The 23,216-nt window shown below is 37.2% G+C and overlaps 1 protein-coding gene across 1 annotated transcript; it reads right to left on the reverse strand.

Annotated features, from left to right (window-relative positions):
- Positions 1–14,549: 14,549 nt before the first annotated feature.
- Positions 14,550–21,711, reverse strand: CENPW (centromere protein W). Its single transcript, XM_066180488.1, has 3 exons — positions 21,539–21,711; positions 16,659–16,772; positions 14,550–15,004 (listed from the first exon to the last, which is right to left on the reverse strand). Exons 1-3 carry the CDS (start codon positions 21,626–21,628, stop codon positions 14,978–14,980), a joined length of 231 nt encoding a protein of 76 aa, XP_066036585.1. The 5' UTR covers positions 21,629–21,711; the 3' UTR covers positions 14,550–14,977.
- Positions 21,712–23,216: the final 1,505 nt, after the last annotated feature.

Here is a 23,216-nt window from a genome sequence, read left to right on the forward strand (position 1 = left end):
CCAGGACAGAGCAGAGGGGCAGAATCCCCTCCATCCCTGCTACCCATGCTGCTTTGGATGCAGCCCAGGACCAGTTTGGCTTTCTGGGCTGTGAGTGCACATGGCTGGGTCATGTCCAGCCTCTCATCCACCAGCACCCCCAAGTTCTTCTCAGCAGGACACACCTCAGTCTGCATTGATACCAGTATCTTAGAAGAAAGAGAAAGAACCATCAGGCATCAAGATTTACTGAATATTTTTGCTTTTTAAGCTTTATTTCATTAAAACACTATTGCAATTTTTTCCCCTATTATCTCATTCATCTCTCTTTATAAAGGAAAAAAAAAAAAAAAGGTCATAAAATGAGAGGAATATAACAAGAAGTTTTACCACACTCCAAATGGACTGTTAATTCAAATTTGAAAAACTCTGGATGAACAAACCTACCAGTTCACCTGAGATGAAATACCAATTGATAAAAATTCAGGCTGATGAAAAAACTTTCCTTTAGCTTTGAAAAAATCTAACCTAATAAAACTTATGTGTAGAAGTATAAGACTGCATGATTTTTTTTTTAAAGAGAGATTTAAACTCCACAAAAAAAAGAAAAATAGAACGGGAAAACATTTTTAAAAGGGCAGAATTCATGAAAGTTTTTTAACTGGCTTAATGCTACAAGCTACAGTGTGAATGTGAGATCAATCAAAATAGCAGAAATGTAAATTGTATCACATTTACAGTAAGATGAAGAAATTTATAACACAGTTTGCTCCATTGTAATTAACGTTTGCTATGTCTAGAACAGGCTTCCACCATTTCTTTTCGGTACACCATGAATATTTTACTTAAACAACTGTAGTCTAGACCCATCTTTAGCCATGTTTGGGAAAATTCCACTTAATGTAGCCAAAAGCTGACATGCACTTCACTGTTTTAGGGGCTAAGACTTAAAAGGATTGGCCTTTTAACTCAGTCTTTCAATACATGTAGGACAAGCTTCTCATTTGTCTTCTCACAACAGACAATGTTCTTAGCCTTTGTAATACCTAGATAGTGGGAAAAAAAAATAGAAAAGAAGAAACTCTGGAATATAAACATCCAGAAAACTGGATTTTAATATGAAACATTGGACAGCAAGATCCTCCAAATGAACCAAACAAAAATTCAACACATGATTGAAACCTGGAACATTCAGCATAGCAATCTGTAAAAATGGATCTGATTGGAAATAAAGAAATACTGCTTTAGTCAGATAATCTTTACAGAGTCCTAAGGTTTCTCCAGATATTCTGGATATACAATGAAACAGGACATGGACAGCACGCAACTATATATAATAGAGGTGACTTAAAATAAAATTCACCTGTATGTATCTGAACACAATACAGTTTCCAGCGCCTCTTACTGAAACCAATAAGTTTTTCCTTTCTTGACTTCACAACAGCAGCTGTGCTCCCCAAAGTCAGCACAATTAAGTCATATTCCACAGAGGAATGAGAAATCCTCTTATAGACCATATCTTGCTTTGATTATGATTCAATTTAAAATAACATATTCAAGTAACATATCCTAGCAAAATGAAGATATTTTACTCACTACCAACGACAGTAAAATCTTCTGGCATGCAAAAAATTCACTTGTATCAGGAGATGAAAAGTTGGAAGTATGGGAGTCAGGGTAAAGTCAGTCATCCTTTCCACAGAATTTCTAATGATTCTGACTTGGACACATGCCAGATTTCCTTAATAATATCAAAATAATAACAGGGACCAGTTCTTTACTCCTTTCAAATGGCCAGTCATCACAGATCAAAATTTAGAAAATCCAAATAAACCAGATAAAGAATTTTTGGAACAAAAGTAGACAAAATCTCTACTGTTTCACCTGAAAAAAGTGAGGAAGGAAAGGGGACCTATGGAGAATGTCCAGCCTAATATTTCTGGGGTAGGTAGGGAGATTTTGAAGTTGTTCTACAATATTCTGGATGTCAATAGTCTCAAAATATCATTCAGCAGATAAGAATAACTACATCAACAGCAGCTCATACCTCACCCTGTGCTAGGACTTTTAATGTGGGAAAGTAAAACCAGATGGCAAAGATCTGGTTGTCCCTTTGACCAGATTTAATTCTTTTTGTTATGGAGTGACATACAAGGACCTCAGTGAACTAGAGAAACAGATCAAATATCTTTCACCTTGTTTTTTACAGCAGAAAGTCTTTGGGACTCTGTGTTCTGCTTTTGAACTCAATACTCTGCATTTGCAATCTTAGTCTTTTTTTAGCTCAGAAGATGTTTACAGTATTCAGCTATGAGAACAAAAAGACAGGACTAGGATCTGAAGCTATGCCTTGTCAGGACTGACACACAGTGGGGTGACTCTTCATGCAGAAGAGTACCCACACATAGATATGTCAGCATGTATGTGTGCACTTGAGAAAATTTCACTTTCTCTCATGTGCAGGTTACAATATTTATGTATATAATTCTGTCCTGGAAGAATTCTTCAGCATTGTTTCTTGGTAGGAACAATTCTCTAAATACTTTGCTCTTGAAATTTTATTGACTTAAGGGTTATTATTCTAGGACCTATTGAGACCAAACTGGTTGCAAATATTATGCACTAATCCCTTAGCAAATCAAAGATGTATGCTGCTGCAAAATTGGCTACATAAGATCCTAAAAACTTCAAAAAAATATTTTTCCTCTTGACATTAAATAGCTGATTTTATATAGCTTGTGATACGCTCTCATAACATACAATAAGTAATTAAAATGCACTTATTTTGCTTTACATAAGAGAACTGTGTGATCTGAGACAAAATAATTGGTATAAAACATTTAATGATTTATCCATTTTGATGGAATCCACAAAACAAGTGTATGTTTGTAGAATATGTAATTTCCAATTTATTAACAAGCAGGAAGCAAGAGAAAAAGCATTATATGTTCTCCTTCTACCAGCCTCTTGCAGGAAAGCAAACTCCCAAACTAGCTGGAAAAAATCCAGAAGAGGATTTAAGTTCTGTGTCTCTGAATTTGGGATGAGGCAACTGGCAGGGCCCTGTGCCAAAAAGGTGTTGGCTGCCATCATGGCTGTACCCAATGTGGGTTTAGAACAGGAAAGTGAATGTATTTATTTTTAGTTGTTTTCATACTCCTTCTTTTGAAGAAATTCTTATAAAAACTTTTATCTTGTCATCATGTGTAAATTATAAAGTATATTTTCAGTATTAAAGGGTTATGTCCACCCTACTGTGGATTATATATCAAGATTCTTGCAGCTGTTCCGAAGCATATTTTACTCTGAAGATACTCCAAAGTTCTGGTTGACTTGAATTTGGACTAAGGATTTTGCCATTATAGGCTTTATGAAAGGGAGACTGGTAAACGTCTGGACCTTGGAACTGATTTTGTGATATTTGGACTGTGTGTACACATCATGGGGTGAATTAGCATGTGGTGTTCTTATGCAAACAATAAAAACAAACAAAGAAAGAATTAAAACTGCGTTTAAGTAAATGAGTTTCAGAGTATGATTAAAACAATCCCATAATAGCAACAACTTTGTGGTAAAGGTGCATACTTGCCATAAATATCTGCTAGTGTGGAAGCCGAGCACTCAAAACCCTCAATTTAGCAGCAGTGCAGATGCTGTTACTTAGTTAACATTAAATACCACAGACAAATTAGGCACAGTCTGGAAACTGCTTCAGAGCAAGTAAAAAGTGTTGGGGCAAAACCTTGCTCCCATTTTCAGCAATATAGATCACTGTGCGGCTTTGATTTTACACCAATCCAAATGGGTAAAATTTAGCCCAGAATGTATCTACAGACATAAACACCCCCCACCCCTCCACAAAAAAAAAAAAAAAAAAAAAAAAAAAGCTAACAACTTTTTTTAAAAAAGGTAAAAATCCTAAAAAGTAAAAATTATGAAAATTTCAGAAGCTTCACCTAATAAGTTCTCTATCTCACCCAATTGATAATGTCCCTTCAGCAACTGTAACGCCCACCCAGCTGAGCTCCTAAGAAAATCTAATGTTTAAAGGCAGTTTCTTCATCGTGATTGAAAATATGTAATATTATAGTGACAAGAATAGCTCTCATAACTGGAAACAAGATACACAATTCTGCATTTTCTCTTAATGCTGATCTCTTAAATGCTAAAAACTTCTGTTATTTACCTCAGTTGAACTGAGATTTGGATGCTGCTGCAAACCAGATAGCAGACAGAGAAAATGGATTGTCTCTCTAAATAGTAACTGAGGACATAGTAATGTAAAGAAGTTAATGTCTTCAAAATTTTAGTAGTTGGTTTTTGTTCAGATCAAAAGGCTTCAGTTCCTAGAACTGCTTATATTGGAGGTTACGTCTGTTCTTCCTGGATGTTTTGTAAGGGGGAGGGTTTTTCCCAATGCTTCTTGTCAAATCTCTGATCTATTGCTTATGTTCTGTACAAATAAATTATTCCACTTCAACAACAAAAAAAGAGAGTATTTGGACTTCAACAAGGCTCTACTATTTATTATACTTATACATTTCTGCAGCTAAAACCAATCAACTACTTTGAAATATTTTCCACACGCATTAATTCAGATTTTTAAGAAGAGACATGTATTTTAGCTCAGCTTTTCCAAAGTTAATGAAATTAACTTTATCATCAGGAATATTGATTTAAGCAATTTGGGCACACTTCAGAAAGTGTTTACTGAAAGGCATGTTTACATTTGTCTTCTGCAAGCTTCCAGCTAAGAATTATTGCACACGTTCAATCAGGATGAAGAAACACAACATGCAAAGTAACTGACTGATTACAGACTTTAGCCTTTCAAATGGCAATCAGTGAAAACAGACAGCTGCTCAGTGAGCTAAAAACCAATACTTACTAGGAATCACAGAATCACAGAATGGGTAGGATTGGAAGGGACAACTGGAGGTCCAATTTCCCTGCTCAAGCAGGGTTCCGTAGAACATTCAACAGAATATTCCGCAAACAATTCTGAATGGTGAATATATTTGAAGAAACTGAAATATACATCAATAGTTCATGAAAAAGAAGAAAATTTTTGTGATTTATTTGCTCAACAATATTTTAGAGTACTCTTGAAGAAATTTTTCAAATGAGGTATTTTTGCTGTTGAAAAGAAATATACCTGAAAAAGGTGGTTAATGATGAGAATTTCAGAGACACTATAAAATTTGATCAAGCAGCACACAAGGGTTGTAGGGTAACAAAATCTAATTCCTTAGCAGATAAACCAGAAAAGATAACCTGAATTTGAAAAATATGAAAACAGGATAAAAACTAGTTTTTAGTTGCTTAGCATGTTTTCTGTTGTCTTGCTCTTCTGAAACTATTGCAATGTAGATGAGCCAACAATTCTAGCATGTTTCAATAATAGACTATTGTAACTTAATAAGAATAATTGAAACCATTTTTGGCAAGTCTCCATAGATTCAATGTTGGGCTCTTTTTTCTCTTAATACTAAGGAATACTTTCAAAGAAGGATTCATGCACAAATTTGCAACATTTGGTTCCCCAACCCAATGATGTAGAAACCACATTATTTGCAAGATTTAAGCATGGCTAATCAAACTTTAGGCTGACTCATTTATATGAGCTCTTTATTGCTAGAAAACTGTTTTTACAGATTTTGGTCAACTTTTCAAATTTATCACCAATCATCGTGTTAAGGAAAAAAAAAAAAAGATAATACACAGAAAAGCATTTATTAAGATAGTACACATGCTGCAAGTCACAGTAAATCCATCACAGCAGCAGTTACAGAGATGCATGTTGTGGATGGGCAGAACTGCATCTTATTTACCTAGTGCTAGAGTTCTAATAATCATGATTCATTTCTCCACTGTCCCCATACAAGCTCAGCAAAACTGGAGAAATAATACATTAAACTAGTGTAAAGGTACAGTTTCAAACCAGTTTAGGAAATTTAAAGAAAAAGAAAATTCTTCCCTCTTAACCAGTTGCCTCCTACAATGTTGACAAGGTAGGGAGAACACTGATTCTTACTAGAAGGAAAATACCAGGAACAACCCTGCCCCGAATTCAATTTTCCATAAGAAGCAGACTTTTATCAATCCTGCCTCAGCCTGGAAATTTGAGGTCTGGGTAGATATATGAATAGAAAACACGGTAAACAGAGAATAAAATTGACACTGCGATTCATTTGCGTGCCGGCTGCTCCACTTACATGCTGAAGAACTCTCAGAGAAAATGTTTTGATGTGTTTCTTTATATTTCCAAGAATGTCCTGCTCCAAGAGCTTACATGTCTCTGGTGTAGATTAGTTATGGACTTTTCATGCTGATGAGGTAATCCCCTTAATGTACTATACACCATAGGATATCCTCCTCCTCTGTTTCATGTTCTGACAATGCTAAAGGTCAGGGAAGTGTTTCATGTGGTGATAGGCTCCATTTAAAAGGGAAACTACAAGAAGAGAGAAAAGAAAAATGTCTTTTTCTTTGAGTTTACAAGTATAATATATGAAGCCTAGGTAAAAAAGGATTGTCAGTGCATCTTGCATTGAAACTACACTCAAACACCCATCTCAAAACATTATATTAACTTCTAAAGATGCATTTTCGATATAGTGACTGGTAACATGGGTAGAGGAAGATGAGATCCATACTGTAACTGCTAAGTTTACTCATTAAAAATATAGATTTCACATCAAAGAGTAACAACATAAAAATAATTTATGTTGAATGCAAAAATTATGGCTCTAAACACATGACTTTTATTAAAAGTAGACTTCCTATGTAAGACAAGCATGTAAAAATTAAATTAACTCAGAAATAAAGATATTTTGTTACACAAATTATGTCTCAAACATGCTCCACATTTCAAGAGGGATGCAGACAAGAGTTAAACTTACTAAGCTTTAAAAAATACTACATACAACCTTTTTAACAGACATCATAATTTTAAATGGAATTTGCAAGAGAAAATATGAAAAAGCTGATATTTTAAAAGTGTTTCTTTATGATTAGTAGTAGTTTGCTCTTTTGTGCCATAACTTCATGTTGTTATTTTTTTAACAAAGGTATTAGTACAATTTATAAAGTCCCAGTTTTGGTACAGCTTTAAAAATTCAGCTTCTAATTTTTAGAAATGTTCTCAAAAGAGTATATATTCCTCAGAGAAAAAAAATATTAAAAAATTAAACAAACTGGCTTTAAATCAATCATGAACACGCTATATAATAAATTGTTTATGTTTACATTGGATCTGATGCTTTCTTCTTTATTGCCAATAAGGAGGGAAAAAAAAAATAAAGCTTTATTTGAAGGAGGGGAGAATACTTACACAAGTTATAAGCAAAGGCAACAGCACTGCTAACAAAGATTCATCTTGTGAATTGTCTTCCCAAAGGATCATGTAAGTTTGGTAAGGAAGACAGAGCATTTCCTTCACATACACTTTTCTCGGTTTAAAGCCTGCTACTTGTTGGCATTCTTTCTTATGTTCCACTATAAATGCTCTGCAGCATCACAACCTCTCCTCCTCTTCTAAGCATTGAATTTAGGGGCTGGAAAAATAGAGGAACAGAAAATACTGGGAAGAAACTCTGCTTAGTCTTCAAAATTAAGAATATTAGTTATGTTATGGAAACTGGAGGACTCCTCAGGGAGGTGAGTCATAATTGAATTTTCATGCTTGAATAAAGAAATATGATATCAAATATTTAGCAAAAAAATCTTTAATCTAGTAGCCCATGTAGTTAGCAAAAAAAAAAAAAAAAAACCAACCCAAAAAACCCAAAAAACCCCCAAAGAAAACAAACAAAAGCCCCCAAAACAAAACCAAATGCACAAAAATATAAAATAATCTATGAAAAATCCTCTCTATTTACAAAGATAGAGTAGCCTGATATTTTACGCTGATGGGTTTTTAGAGAATAAAAGAACCCCAAGTCTAAGATCCATCTGGGTCTTATATATTAGAAAATACCTAGAATTTCTGAAACAAAAAACCCCAAGCTTTATAAAGAGATTTAAAACTTATATGCATGATATTCAGTACATACAGAGGCAGACTTCACACATCAGAACAAATGTTTTACACTACAAGTAATAGACCCAAAACAATACCTTCTTGATAATTTCTAAGTCATCAATCTATAGATGCATGGCTTCCTGCTTCACCAGGAACTTCAGGGAAAACAAAGAGCCATTTAAAGAGTCTTCCTTAGAAGAAACGAGTACGCAGCACATCCCATCCTCTCTTTTGAGCGTTAAGTGGGCAAGCAAGAAGAAAGAAAAAAACACATTAGCAGAAATATCCAAGGTATAATTCAACTCAAATACATGAGCATTTGTTTTGGAGAAGCTTAGTGTAATTAAGCATCCATTCTACCCAAGTAAAGATGTTTTGGAAAGGTGTTTTCTTCTTATTTCCAAGAAAACCTTGCAAAAGATGCTAGGTTCATGAAAATAACATGCCAAAGTAAAACTGCTGTGCTTGCACTTGTCCTGTGTTTTTAAAATTGCATATTCCTCCAACACTTGGCTATAGCTGCACTGACAGCTAGATGTTTAGCAAATAAGAAAAGTTCAACAGAAGGTACAGTGGCATGAACAATAACATTAACAAAAAAAATTTCTTGGTGTTCACAGGTAGAAAGTTACAGTAAATTTAACAGCTTCTCAAGTCAGTAAGCTACTCCCTATTTTGTTGAGACTTAACTTCAAAAATTGCAGTCAACAAGAAGTATCATTAAACCATAGATCTACTTTCACAGTCTCACAATGTTTGCATTCATGCTACACATATACAGAAATACCTGTGTGGGTCATTGCAGGTGACAGAGCACAGGAACAGGTTGCCCAGAGGTTGTGGAGTCTCCCCCACTGGAGATATTCAAGAACCACCAGGACACAATCCTGTGCCATGTGCTCCAAGATGACCCTGCCTGAGCAGGGAGGCTGGAGCAATGACCCACTGTGGTCCGTTCCAACCTTACCCACAATGTGATTCATTCTGTGAATACTAATGTGCCTTCAAAAAGGATTGAAAGTTAATCCATTCTTTTGGCAGTACTTTTAAATGTTGGATTTTTAAATGTTGTCGCTGCCCTAAAATAAACCTTCACTATGTCTCTCCAGTCTTATCCAGAAATGGAAAGGGTAACAAGGAAAACAAAAGATAAAGGAAGATGAAGTTTTTTCCACTTCTGATCTGAATTTTCCAGATTTATGCCATATGAACTTGTGGGAAAAACTTCCAAAATAGGCCACAGGTAAATTATCATCAAAATTAATTACTGTGTGGAATTCTGGTGGCAATTTAGTACGATATTGCATATCTTTATTGGAAAAAGTTTTAGAAGAACATAGTTACTTAGACTACATGACAGCTACTGCCCTCCATTACCGAGGCCCAGCCTTATAAATCTGCAAAATGTGGGAAGCCACAGTCAAACTTCAACATGAAAGACAAATGGTGAAACTACAGAAACAGAAGAAATTATTCTCTGGCCAACCTTAACTCTGTCATGTGCTTATCCTTCCCTTTTCTTGACTGCTCCCTGGGTTTTTTTGGTTTTCTGAAATTACTGTCTTTTACCTCACTTTTAATTCTAGTCAGTCTTCAGGAATCAGTAATATTTAAACAGTTGACCAATTTTGGAAACATACATAATTTTCTCTGAAGAGCAAAAATCAACTAAAGAATTTAAACATTTAAGTGTAACCCACCTACACTGGTAACTTTAGCTTGTACTATATGAAAAACAGCTTCAACAGCTATGACGAGAGGCTTGCTTGTACTAAGATTTCATATATGCAATAAAATTTTTAAACTAGCTTACCTCTTACTTAAATGTTTTCCTTTATCTAGTTTATCAAATTTGCAGCAATTCTTTAAAAATTACTTCTTATATAATGTGTGTGTACATACCTACTGAAAGCAAACAGATGAAAACAATTCACATTAGACTGTCAATTTTAGAGGTCAGCACCAATACAGTTTCAACCCGATATAAGAGAGTGGAAACTCCAGCTAATTCAACTCTATCCATGACTACATTTATTTGGAAGTATTTGCCCTTTATAAATTTTGGTTCAGGATCTGTCCTGCTGCCAACGTACCTTTCTGTGTTTTCTGCATGCTTAGGAAACAAAATAGGAGTCTTTCTGTAGAGCCTAACCTAGTGCCAGAAGGTTGCGCAAACCATCGATGGAGGAAATGTTCTTGCTTTTATTTAATTGCTGCAGTCACGTTATTATCGGGTAGTAAGGTTGTGTCTACACTTGGGGTTTTTTAAATCAGAAATTATTTTAGGGGTGTTTAGGTGTTTTTATACACTCCACCATATTCTCTATGCCCTGAAATCATTCCCCCAGGAAAGTGACCTTGACCTTCTCAGTAAGAAATTTGATCTTACAGGTATCAAATGACCTGAAAAGATCTTTCAGCAGTTTGGTCAGGATAACATTAATAACCCAGCCCACAGGAGAATATTATGTATCAAAGCCCATGTAAATTTGATGAATGTGGATTGTAAAGAAACTGACAAACCCCTGACATCGTTCACCAAACAGTAAACGAATTAATTCCAACTGATTATGTCTGCAGAACCATGAACTGTCAGGTGGGAAGACTCTTCAAGTTCCTCAAAAAGTTGCAATTCTGTATTTAGCACAACAGAAATGCTGCCAGCATCTTCTCAGCCTAGAACCAAAGCTACTCAAACACGTAAGAAATTTGTTCTACTACCCTCTTTTATCATATCCAAGTAAGTTATCACAGAAGCTACATTACCATTAAAGTACCATTAAAACATGAAGGAATCTATACGCCAATTATCATATACACAGTATATGATAATATACATATTGAACTGAAAAACAACTACACACATTGCTTTGAAATATTCTAATGAACTTGAATTTGACACATATCTCACAGCTGTGGAAAAGGGAATTTTGATTAAATGTAATCAGCATTTTTATTTGAAATGCAAGCCACACCTTCTAAATACATACTCATAAGTCACCTCAGAACCCCATGCATTTAGGTGTATACCCTTCCTTAGTTGTGCTAAACTGATAAAGACATATGGAATGCCGAGTCAGCAAGACAGCCAGTACAAGCAGCATGTTTCATGGTTAAGGCTGCTAAATAAGTAATGCCTTGTACAAGAATTTCCTTCATAAAACTGCACATGGAATATACCCATTTCTAAAACCGAGGCTATGTTGCACAAATAACTACAGACCTCTAATTAAGAAAACTACATGATACTGGAACATTAAGCTTTGAATAAAGAAAAATCTTCAAGATCCTTCATATCTTTCACCCTCTCAGCACAGACCAGGAGAAAATCCTGTTTTGAATGTGAATGGGATTTTTTTCTTTTTAAAATTAATTGCCCTACATATGTCAGCAGTGTAGGCTTGGTAGTCTTCAAAAATATCAGAAAGTGTCACAATCTATAGCATACTTTTTAGTAGGAATAATCGGAAGATTTCCTCTGATGGAAAGTTACCACAGGGAAAAAAAGAGAGTTTTTGCTCTATCCCCACCTTATGGCTAGAAAAAGAATTTTTCTATTACAGCTTACATATTTCTGGATTTATTTTTCCTTTACTGTATGACTATAACCAGAAAATACTATTATGAAACTTTAGATTCTTTTTCAGCACTCACTTCTCCACATAAAACCACAATGAAACTCCAAGGCATGAATGTCCTCTCTAGCACCTATGTTGATTTTGTAACTTGAAACAACAGAAATAACTCTACAATCAAATAGTACAGTAATTATTGGGTCCTGACCCACCAAAGAATACAAGTTCATTTGTGTTGACACCATTAGGAGTTAGGTCCATAGATTTAACATTCACTTACATATAATTTTTAATATTCACACTTTTTAGAAGTTCTAAATATAATAATTGGGTGATTTATACCACTCACAAAGTATTATACTTACATGCTCTACAAAATCAAAGCACCATATGCATGAATGCATGCTGTGAGTGTGAGCTGGAATAGGGCATACTCAACACCAGAAGACTTACTCAGGTTGGCAAACAGCAGATACACCCTCACCAGCCACTCCATAAGTGAGATGAAACAAAAATAGCAGCAGTACCACCCACCCTTTTCCCTCACATTCATCTGCTAATCAATAAACATTTTCTTTCTTTTGTGGCTTAATCAATTTTGATACTACCCTGGCCCAGGGTCTAACACTAGCCCACATGAAAAGGTTAAAAACCAAGGGCTACCAGAATTGCTTTTACTGAATTCTGTTTATTACTTTACCTCCTTTCATTGATGGTCAGAGTGAAAGGGCAGGGTAGGATGTGAAACAGAACATGGGGAAAGCTGCAAAGCAGAAAGAAAAGAGAAAATGGATGTCTGAGTGTGCCTCTAATTTTTTAGGACATTCATCCTACTTTCTGAGGAAATGAGTTTTAATTGTATTGACAGAGCACCTCCCCTTCCAAAAAGCTCCTGAGTCTTATGCTTAAAACCAGAGGAAATTCAATATTGAGTCAGTTGCTTCAGAACTATAAGTTTCTCAAGGTTTCATCAAAACTGTTGAGCACCACCATGACTCTTCCCTCAAAAATCCTTGCCTTTTTCCTCCTAATGGCAAAGAATCGACACAGGAATTCAAGTAACTTCATTAGGTCTTCTACAACATATCTAATTTAAAAAAAATTATAAAACTACATGCTGTGATACTTTGTCATTAAACAGAGACATGACACAGGATTAAACTATCACTATAGCCTCCATGTTTATATTAATTGCAAGCGTTCATGGGTACTTAGAGAATACTGCTGTAAGTTTTAATTTTAAAAATCCAGTAGGGAATACTGTGTAGAGAAGAGACCCTAGGTATATACAAGAAGAACAGAAGAGCTGCCGAATAGGAATGCAATTAACCTTACGGTGAACATTCAAGAAGATACTACAAAAACACAACAGCACTTTACGCTTCTAAAAGCTTAAGCCCACTTCACTGCCCTCATTAATTTTCAGTAAGTATTTATTTGAAGTTTAGGAGAGAAACCTGAATAGCTGCTAAGCTACCCAGGTCTTCTTAATACCTGCCTGCTCCAGCTATTACAAAACATTCACAATGTACTATCAAAGTCCCTATCCTCTTAAAAAGAGGCAGCTTCTTAATCATGAATACAGGCCAAAACCACTGTACAAAATATTTTAGAAGTACACTGGTGGTTGGTTTTAACCCTTTTTTGCCTCCCTTCCCCAACAGTAACTGATCATCAATCAATCTACAACATGAGAATGAGACTATTCCACTAACCTCAGAGTGGATCTGGCTCCTAGAAAAATCAAAAAAGCAAAAGCTAAAGTGGATATCAACACAAGTTCCAAAAGAAGCTATAGTGCTCAAACAATCGTAAAATGGGGAAGGTATGTGACTATACAACACTCTAAGAAAATATTTCAGGCAAAATAGAGAAAAAAGATTTCTAAGGAAAATTTAGTGTTGCAATAAAATTGTTAAATCAAAGACAGAAATTACAAATAAAAATATGAATACCTAGTCAGATCTTCCTTATTCCTGAGAATGTACTTCAGATTATTAAGTCCACATATCCTCTACATGTGTACGTTCTTGGCCTTCTTTCTTCTTTGTAGATTCCAAGGGAGTAAGACAAGAAAATGCAGAATAAAGAACCTAGTCAACCTTTTCAAGAAGCGGAATGCACTAAGCTCTGTGAGTCAAGGAGAACAGGAGAGTAATCCTTCCCTCCTTTCTGCATACTGGAAGAGGATGACTTTTCAAAGGCTATACAGCATTCTAAAATGTACATGGACATTATATGAAATTATAAGTACTGGCATTGCTACAGTTTCTTTAGACTACAAAAAGTTTCTATAATGTAATTCTTTTGCTGAGTTTCTAGAATACACTCAGGTAAGGTGTCAAAATTAGAGTACTCAATACATAACACTTTTAAAGATTCTTTATTTTAAGAATAGCTCACTATGCATATCAAGGATCAGCTACCATATATTCCACAAAACTGCATTATCAGCTCAAACTATAAGATTCATCTATAACTTTATTAACATATTTATTAGGCAAAGTGTTCAGTAAATGATTACAAATATCAGAATAGGAACAGAATATGAACTTAATTTAAGAAGACATTTTTATATAATGTACATTTCCAGACTTCTGACAAACTAGCATGACACTCAAAAGAGAGAAGGAAATAGCTTGGCACTCAAGCCAAGCTTGTCTTTGTTATTTTTACAAGATCTAACTTCGAAAACATCAGCTGTGCCAGATCTTTCCTTTTCCATAACCTGTGCATCTGTCCACACCAACTGAATTACAGACCATCAAGTTGTCTCATATACCACATCAAACAGGTCAGCTTTACAGTTCAGACCATGATTTAAAATAACAATTATGTATTCTTTCCCCAGAACACAGAAGTTTTAACCTGCTTTTCAAAGTAATTTTAAAATTATCAAGACATTTATAAATAAAATTAAGACAAGGTATTTAATACACTTGTTTCTACAGTGATTGTTTTGAAAGCCATAATTTTGTTTAGCTAATAAATCTGCTCTGAACTGCACAGTCTGTAATGGATTTAGCAAAACCTGTGTTGGTTGTTTCTTTCCTTTTTTTTTTTAACTACTGTCCCCCTTAAAAAGTTTCACACCTCTAATAATAAATGCTACATTGTACCCAATGGGTATCTATGGTACAAGCATTCCTCCAACATTATGAAATAAGGTACATCAAGTCTTAAGCAACAAGTGACATACACTTTAAAATTATGCATGAAGTGTATGAAAATATACATTCCAAGATTTTATTTTTTTTAAAGAAACAGCAAGATAGTCAGTCAGGAGATAGATGTCAACAAAACTACATAGTTCCACAAGTGCTAAAGCTGTAGTAGTAGTCAGCTCAAGTTAGTCAGAAAACATTGAAAAATGTGCTTTAAAATTCCAATGGTCTGTTTTCTAGCCTCTGCTTTTCTTTAAAATAACCTGCAAAGAAAAAAAAGAAGTATACTTATCAATACAATTCAGGCAGCAGACAGGGACTCAAAACACTAGGCTACCTAGACCAAAGACTCACCTAGCCAATCTGTTTCCAAGAGTTGTGTTGCCAAGGGGAACTCTTGGGAAAATATTAGAAATAAAGCAAAAGGATACAGAAAAATTTCAAACGTGAGGGCTTTTTTTTAAGCAAGAATTTTTCATAAGCAAGAATTCTGTAAAGTAAAAGGCTTATTTTGAAAATTAATGCTGAGAAATGGAAATAGTGCTCTCAAGCTATCAGTAGATTTCTTGAAGTTCTTACCCTGTTGGGTCTAAACAAACAAACAAAAACTTTGCAATAATACGGCTATTATGCTCAATTTTTGTTTGCAATGCCTTATTTCTTTCTATATCAAGGGCACACATACCTTTGGAAGGACATTTTTTGGACTGGAGTTTAAATTGAAAAATGAACTTCAAAGCCCAAGTGGGACTATGTAAGTGTTAAAATTATTAAAATACAGGCAGTTTTCCCCTTTCTTCTCACCTTAAAAAAATAAATGGAGCACAAAAATGTTCAAAAAGTGTTAAGATTGCAGTTTAAAATAAACCATAAATGTGTAAGACTCCAACTGCAACATTCACTTGGCTACCCTACATATCCTGTATATGTTTCTGTTACTGTAGTAATAGAAAAGTATCAAACTAAACCTTTCAGCAGATGGAAAAAAAATAGTGAAGATAAACAGAAGCCACGGGACCAAAATATCAGGTAACATCAAATTTTGTCCTCCCAATTTGCTCAGCAGGAGAAGGTGGTTAAAGAGATAAAATAAAGAGACTGAATTTCTTCATGACAGCAAGGTAAAGCACACATACCCTAGGGAGTGAAATGAGCTACAGAATACATAAGGATTTCAGTCATATTTTCTAGGGAGACAAAGCTGCATAACACCCTCCCCTTTCCCTTCTTTAGCATGTACTCAAAACACACCATGCTCTGCAATGCAGTGAATTCCTTCTTCACAGATATTCATACAGCAGTTTTTGTTAAGCTGAACTACCCATATAACAATCCACAGTCTAATTCTCTCTTAGTTCTTTCCTTGCCAAATACATCACACAAAGTATGCTTGTTCAAGAAGTATCCACACAATGCTGCCAGAATCCACTATGAACTTATTTCAGACTAAGCAGGTAAGAACTGAAGATAGAAGAAAGGTATGTGAACCTCTCTGAACTATTTTTCACTTGTCCCAAAAAGCTTCGCTTTTATCACTGAAGTTAAGACAGCATGCTTCCTTGATGTAGTATCAACTGAAATAAGGATCCTCCAACTTTGGACTCCCTTTCAGGCCATGAAGGCTTGCTGGTAGACCATTTTGTAGACTTACCCATATATTGAAATTATGACTTTAAACAGGAAATAATCAAGAAAAATTGGGTTATATTTAATAGGGCAAGGAGAGCTAATTTGTTGTCTTGGTAAGAGTAAATTATGCCAATGATGAACAAAGAATATTAAGTGTCTATAGGTTCTGAATTATAAATCAAATATCAACTTTAACAGAAAGCTTTTGTAAATGCTGTCAAAATACATTTTACATTATACAAAAAAAAAAAAAAAAAAAAAAAAGAAATATTAAAAGTGTGTAAATACCTTCGCTGCAGATATGGTGTGCTCAGGTTTAATTATTTTACTTTTGTTCTCAAAAGCATTTGTCCTGGCTTCTTCTGCTAGCCGATGGAGAAACAGTAAGAAGTTCAAATGAACCTTTAAAACAGAGAACAAAATAATATTCAAGCTGTTTAAACACAGTTTGGTTTTTTAAAGATTCATTGTTTGCAACAGAAAATTTGCATATTAGACTGCTTCCAAATTCCTGAAAGATGTTCTCGGAAAAAACGTTTATCACTCAGTTCAAGCCTCAGTAAATGTCCAAGACATTCCCTTCATGCACGACTCTTGTAAACAGAGCTTAAGTTTAGCATACTTAAATCAAAAAAGTGCTTTAGAAATGATCACACAAACAACAACTGTTCTAAGATCAATCAATCTGATTTTTATTAACAGTTTTTAATAATAAAAGGTAAACACAACTATGAGAGAATAAGGAGTCTTTTTGCTTACTAGTAAATATAGTCAATTTTCAGTGATTACAACGGCCAGACTATTACAAACAGCAAATTCATCGCTGCCTTATCGCCAAATGGACTACAGACAAGTTCAAGGACTTCTGCTCCTTTCCAGTGTAAAGGGGCATTGACATTTATTTCTCCAGAACTTGGAATTCTCCGGTGTCAGGAGGTTCCATCCATTTTTTCCCAGCTCAGCACTTCGCTTTTTTACATTAAAAGAGCTGGTCAGGCAAGTATCCCGTTCTGTACGGAATGCTGTCCTGCTAATACAGAGGCAGGAAAAAATTGCAGCCGGCGAGGAAGGAACTGCCCCAGCTTGGACTAAAACTGCCAGCCAAGAGCACATTTGTGTAATAATTAATCATGGATCTGCAAGATAAACCTCCAGCACTATACAGACATTATGTGAACTATTTTAATAATCCACCCTGAAAAACTGATAATTGCACTTTTTGTAAATTAAAGTTTCACACAGCATTACCTCTGCTACGTAAAGTGTACAAATACACTTTTTCAATCAAGAGCTCAGAAAAATATTACTGAAATATACAAAAATTTTATTTGTATGAATAAGGTGATGTATTTATTCTGCCACACCTTATCTGTAAAGTCATGTAAATGTAATGTGGAAAGTTACAAATTAAGAGTTTATAGGAAATATTTTGGCAGTGGGTTTTCAGCACAAAGAATTTGTTACAAGACATATTCCTGTCATAAGAACTCTGATCATATGACAAGCAGTTTAGGTGGTTTTTTTAAATATCCTGAACTAAATAAAGCCAGAGTGCAATAGATAAATTTACATAATATTTGACATCATTTGGAAGCATCTACTACACAAAAGGCAGATGTTCTTGCAGATTTATTTCACAAAATATAAAAGCTGCTTTAGAACCAGTCTTCAGTTATTCACACAGAAATTATCTCCAACAGAATCAAGCAGTGGCACTAAAATAATGTTCAGTGTTAGAATTCTCATTATTGAACTTATCAACACAGAGATCAGATTTCTGGACAACCTGGAGAAGTGAGAGGTGGAACTAAAGCTTCCGTATTTGCATGTCCTTCTGAGATACCTAAAGGCAACAGCGTTAATTTCAAAATTGCCTTTAAACAGTGCATCTTCTCTCACAATCACTGTACCTTTATTTTCCTATTTTCAAAGTGAATTGCTGCATGTGGAGAAACTTCCCCTGTACACCAATAGATTTAAACAGCCACATAACTAAAATCAGAACATTCCATAACAGAGTACACAGGTTAATAAATATTCCAGGTTATTCAAGGCAATTGAGAAAGGCTAGTGAAAGGTAGAATGACTGAATATCATGAATACCAGTTATTGACAAGTAACTAAGCAATACCATATTGGTTTAAAGACATTGCTTTACTACATATTAAATTACTGCCCTTCTGCATAAAATTTAAAAACAGTTTTGAACTAGCTACTCATGAAAATCACTTTATAAAACAGAATGCTTATTTTCCAGAAAAGAAAGGCTGCAAAATTTTAAGAACGTATGTAAAAAATTCACAGCACACCATTTACACAGCACCTTCCTCACACCTGTTCAACAGAACTGAGGAACAGCAGGGACAACCACTGTAATTTCAAAACAATTCTTTAGACTGATATTTTGCCCTCACTGCACACTTAATCATCCTATGCTGATAACAAATTAAAGAGACCATTCAGTGCAATTCTTTAAGCTTTTCCTGCAATGGAAACACACACGTGCCCTTTGAGCATGAAAGAAGCAGCTGAAATCCTGCTTTTCTTCTATAATTACAAGCTAGAACAAAGCTTGCCTATTTTCTTCTCTGACCATTGGGGGAATAGCTGAAATTCAGTACTAAAATCTTCACTTCTTATTTTCAAGAAGACCCTTGAAAAGACCTGAAACAATATTTGCCTCTCTTCACCCAAAGATATATTATCATATCCCTTAAAAAAACAAACAAACAAAACAAAACACAAACAGCTTCCTGAGAAAGGCTGACGAAATTTGATAGCTACACTGTGCAAAGAGATAGATGTTAACACTTAGCAAACAGGTTCTGACAAAGCTTCTGATTTCGAGAAGAGACTTGATCAAAAGTGAAGAAACCTCTTCCAAGTATTTAACAACATTATCTGAATTGTTATGCCTTTCAAACTTGTTAGTTATGATCATGTAAGAAGACATTGGTTTAACGAGTAGAAACAATCACTGAAGGTCAGGGAAAAAAGAAAGCAACCTGATTTTCCCCTAAGGCAGACAGACCGCTTTACTGGAACGGGCACATACTGCTGTAGATTCAGACAGAAAGCACGGATCAGTCTGGAAGATAGCCCAGAAACTGAACTAGCACTTTTATCATCCTTTCCCCCCTTTAGAACACATAAGCTCTCTGTTCAAAATGTATATGGCTCCATCTTGTTAAGACAGCTACTATATAAATTTCTGATGTATGCAATCTAATCACTCTTGTGGTGTTTGCAGAGAATAACACAGGCACTAGAAAACATACTCTCAAAATTTCTTACTTGTCTTACCACACAACGAACTCCCCATTTTTTTTTTTCCTAAAAGAGGCATAATCTCAGTTGTGTTGATTATTTAGCCATGCAAATAAAGAGCTAAAGAGCTATTACACTCACGCCTAGTTGAAGAACATCATGGAGAATCACCACACCTGGACATACTTGTTTAAAGGTAAAATAAAGAAGACAAGTTTTGTAACATAAAAGGCTGTGCAATTTGACATCACCAGAAGAGATAATCTAAGTTTCCATCACAATATTAAAATTTATTTTGATCTTATCCCTTGTGTTGCAATGAACATTTGCACAGACATATTTTAAACTGGATCTGAGTGTTGTTGTTTATAAGTTTCAGTGAATTCAGTTCACTGACTGTATTTGCAGCTCAGAGAACTTTAGTGCCAGGACCAGGAGATGGGAACCAAAGGCCAAGATTTGGAGGGATGTCCCACTTACCCCTTTTCAGACAGCCACACTACTTTGGAGCCAAATTTTCATTACCCTGGAAACACAGACCAACTGTTACCAAGGATTAAAATAGGAAAGTGTGATTGTGTGCATTTGATTAATTGACTAGTGCAATGTAGTGAGTAGGTTTTGAGTAAATCTGAGCATGAGTAGCAAGGGCCAGGTCCTTAGCAAATAAAATTTCCAAAGGCAGCAAAAACATTAGAAAGAGATCATATTTTTATTAGCACCACTCCCTTAGAAAAATAGTGTTTACATTCAAATCTAAATACTCTCATGTAATTGGCATATTCATTCATTTTAATCTCACAATACTTATTATAATTTTATATGTTTACATTTAGCTTCACATATCCAGATACTTACCTTCAAGATGCTGCAAGACACAGCTTTTATACACATATGAAACACGAAGCCAGGGGCCACACTAGTATACAGCATGTGTTAATGCTTTAATGCTCTGAGAGCCACATGCATTTGTAAACAAGAGGACATCACAGTCCAGCAAGTTAAGTCCACTAAGTTATTTCAAAGAGTATCTTTTTTAATGCATTTTTTTTTTTAATACAGCAACTATAACAAGCCCTCTTGAGGTCAGGTTTCATTGCTGTAGTCAAATAATTTCTTGGTGAGACAAACTCTACCTGCGCCGCAAACCCCTTAGAGCAGGTCAGAAGCAATTCAGCTTTGCTGGCCTGTTTTTGCAAACTTGGCTCCTTAATTCCCCACCTTTTTGGCAGACGTTTTTAAACCATGGTCAGGACCCCAACACCTTACTGGATTACTAACAAGACTTGTCATCCCACAGTTTAGGGCAGAGATTACTTAGATGGCCTTCTAAAAACATATGAGCGCTTAAGATGCCATAGCAGCCTAGCAACTCATTGATCACAGCTCAGCTGACTACTTGTGCACCAGAACTGATCTACACAAACAACTGCATCTAGCAGCCACACAATCCGAATTGCTGTTCCTCGGTGTGTCTACACCAAACACTTTGAACATCCGTGTGTACGTGGAGTGACACAGAAGCCACGCATCGGCCCGTCCCTGAATCCCCCAGATCCCTGCCAAAGACCTACAATACAGCGGCCACCAGCAATGCGGAGAGCGGCAATCTCTGCTTATCCGTATTGTCTCAGACAGAGCAATCGTCTGTCCCCTCAGGCTTTGCCTCCGCGCTGCCTGTGGGTCCCTGCAGAAGCACCATGAGGAGTAACTTGACATCCCGTCACACCCAAAGCGCTCCAGGGCGCACAGGCCAGAACATTTGGGGAGTAAGGATCCCTCGGGCTGGCTGCCCGGGGGCACCTGCGCAGCCGTGGCTGCCGCCATGGCCACAAGCAGCAGCGCTCCCGGGCTCCCGGGGCAGCCGCACCTCGCCTCTCCCCGCCCCTCTCCTTCCTCACCAGCAGGTCGGCGTTCGCCGCCAGGCGTAACTGCGGTTTGTGCTTCTTTATTATTTTCCGCAAAGTGCTGCGGGGCGCCGTGCTCCTCATCCTCCTCCTCCTGTTTTCCTTCCTCTCTTTCCTCTTCCTCCTCCTCCTCCTCCTCCCGCCGCTCCCGCCGCTCCCGCCGCGCGCGCCGCCCTCACTCCCTCCGCCGTTCGAATCCGCCGCCCTCGCGCAGCCGCGCGCGCCCGCCGTGACGCAACTTCCCAACGGCCGCGCGCGGCACCGCCCCCGCGCACCGCCCCGCCGCGCCCCTCGGGCCGCTCCCGGACCCGGCGCTTCTCCGGGAGCCGCGGCCGCGCGTCCCGGGCAGCCCAGAGGGTGCACGGAGAGCGTCCCACCGGTCACACCGAGCCCGGTACCGCCGCCCAGGTGGCGCACGAGCGGGCAAAGGCGCTCCCCGAGGGACGGGCGGGTCCCGGTGGACACCGCCAGGATCGTTCCCCTCGCGAGCCTCTCCGTGTCGGTCCGCTTTAATTGCGAGCGAACCGAGAGCTGGCTTTAGGCCTGGCTGTAGCGAGTTACCCAGACCTCCACCTAGGCCTTTTTAGTGACGAGGACGGGAAGCGGAGCGGGCAGTTCCCCCACTGCCGTTCCCGAGCCCTCGAGCGGCCTCTCCCACGAGGGAATTTCCCGAAGCGTAGGGAATGTGGCGCGGGTCAGGGGCACCGGCACGGCGCGGCCTCAGCCAGCCTCGGACGGTGGGTTTTAAGTTGGCGATCGTCGCCCAAGTGTGGTGGTATTTCCTTGCCGCAGAAGCCGAGGGAGTTGCACAGTCCGCTTGTTCCCCCCTGTGATTGTGTGGCCCTGCGGTGGGATGGGGCAGGACTGCAGGACCAGGAGCCTCATCAGCACCATAATCTTACCCTGAAAGGAGCCTAGAGTGATAGTTGCCTTCTGCACGTAAATCTGCTCAAAATCCTGCTTTAGTACACGGATAGCACTGACGTACTTGTACACAGAAACAGTGGTGCTGAAATCGGCCACCACTTTACGTGTCGTCCTTCCTCCAGCATCTGTCCCTGCACTCCTGCTATAGCTGACGGATGCTGCTGACTGAAGTACGGGTTTCCCCACAGAGGGGCCCCTGCAGCTTGGCATTCTCAGTGTATTTGGACGGTGTGTACTTATTTGGAGAAGGGGTCAGGATTTCATACTGAGGTATGGGGGTTTTCAGCATATTTATTAGGGGTTTTTGTTTTCTTTGGCCTATGGGATGCCTGCAAATTTAAATTTTGATAAGATAAATATATCGTCTTAGTCTGTTCAAAATACCAGCACCCAGATAAGAATCAGTTTTATTGAAGTATGTTTTTAAGCCTGTACAGTTTAGTATTTTAGTTCATTTTACAATATGCACAAAATGTAGCCCAGATCGAAGTATGATATCTGACAGCAGGAGAGAATTTAAGATTTGACAGTTCTTCATACTCTGTCAGATATTGGAAAATGATGCTTTGTTCTTTCAGTTTTGACTGTCACTTGCCATTTATCGTCAGCAGAAATGTTGATATTAAAGTCAGGGTCTTAACATTTTTTTCTGTGAAAGAATAAGCACGCCAACACACAGAACTTTTTTGTACAGTTTAATAATAGTCCCAGTTAATGGCTCAGCAGCACTGCTACAAGTAAACTT

The sequence above is a fragment of the Chamaea fasciata genome, unplaced genomic scaffold (genome assembly GCF_029207755.1).
Source record: "Chamaea fasciata isolate MVZ Bird 193981 ecotype frontalis unplaced genomic scaffold, bChaFas1.0.hap1 SCAF_3, whole genome shotgun sequence".
Classification (NCBI taxonomy): domain Eukaryota; kingdom Metazoa; phylum Chordata; class Aves; order Passeriformes; family Sylviidae; genus Chamaea; species Chamaea fasciata.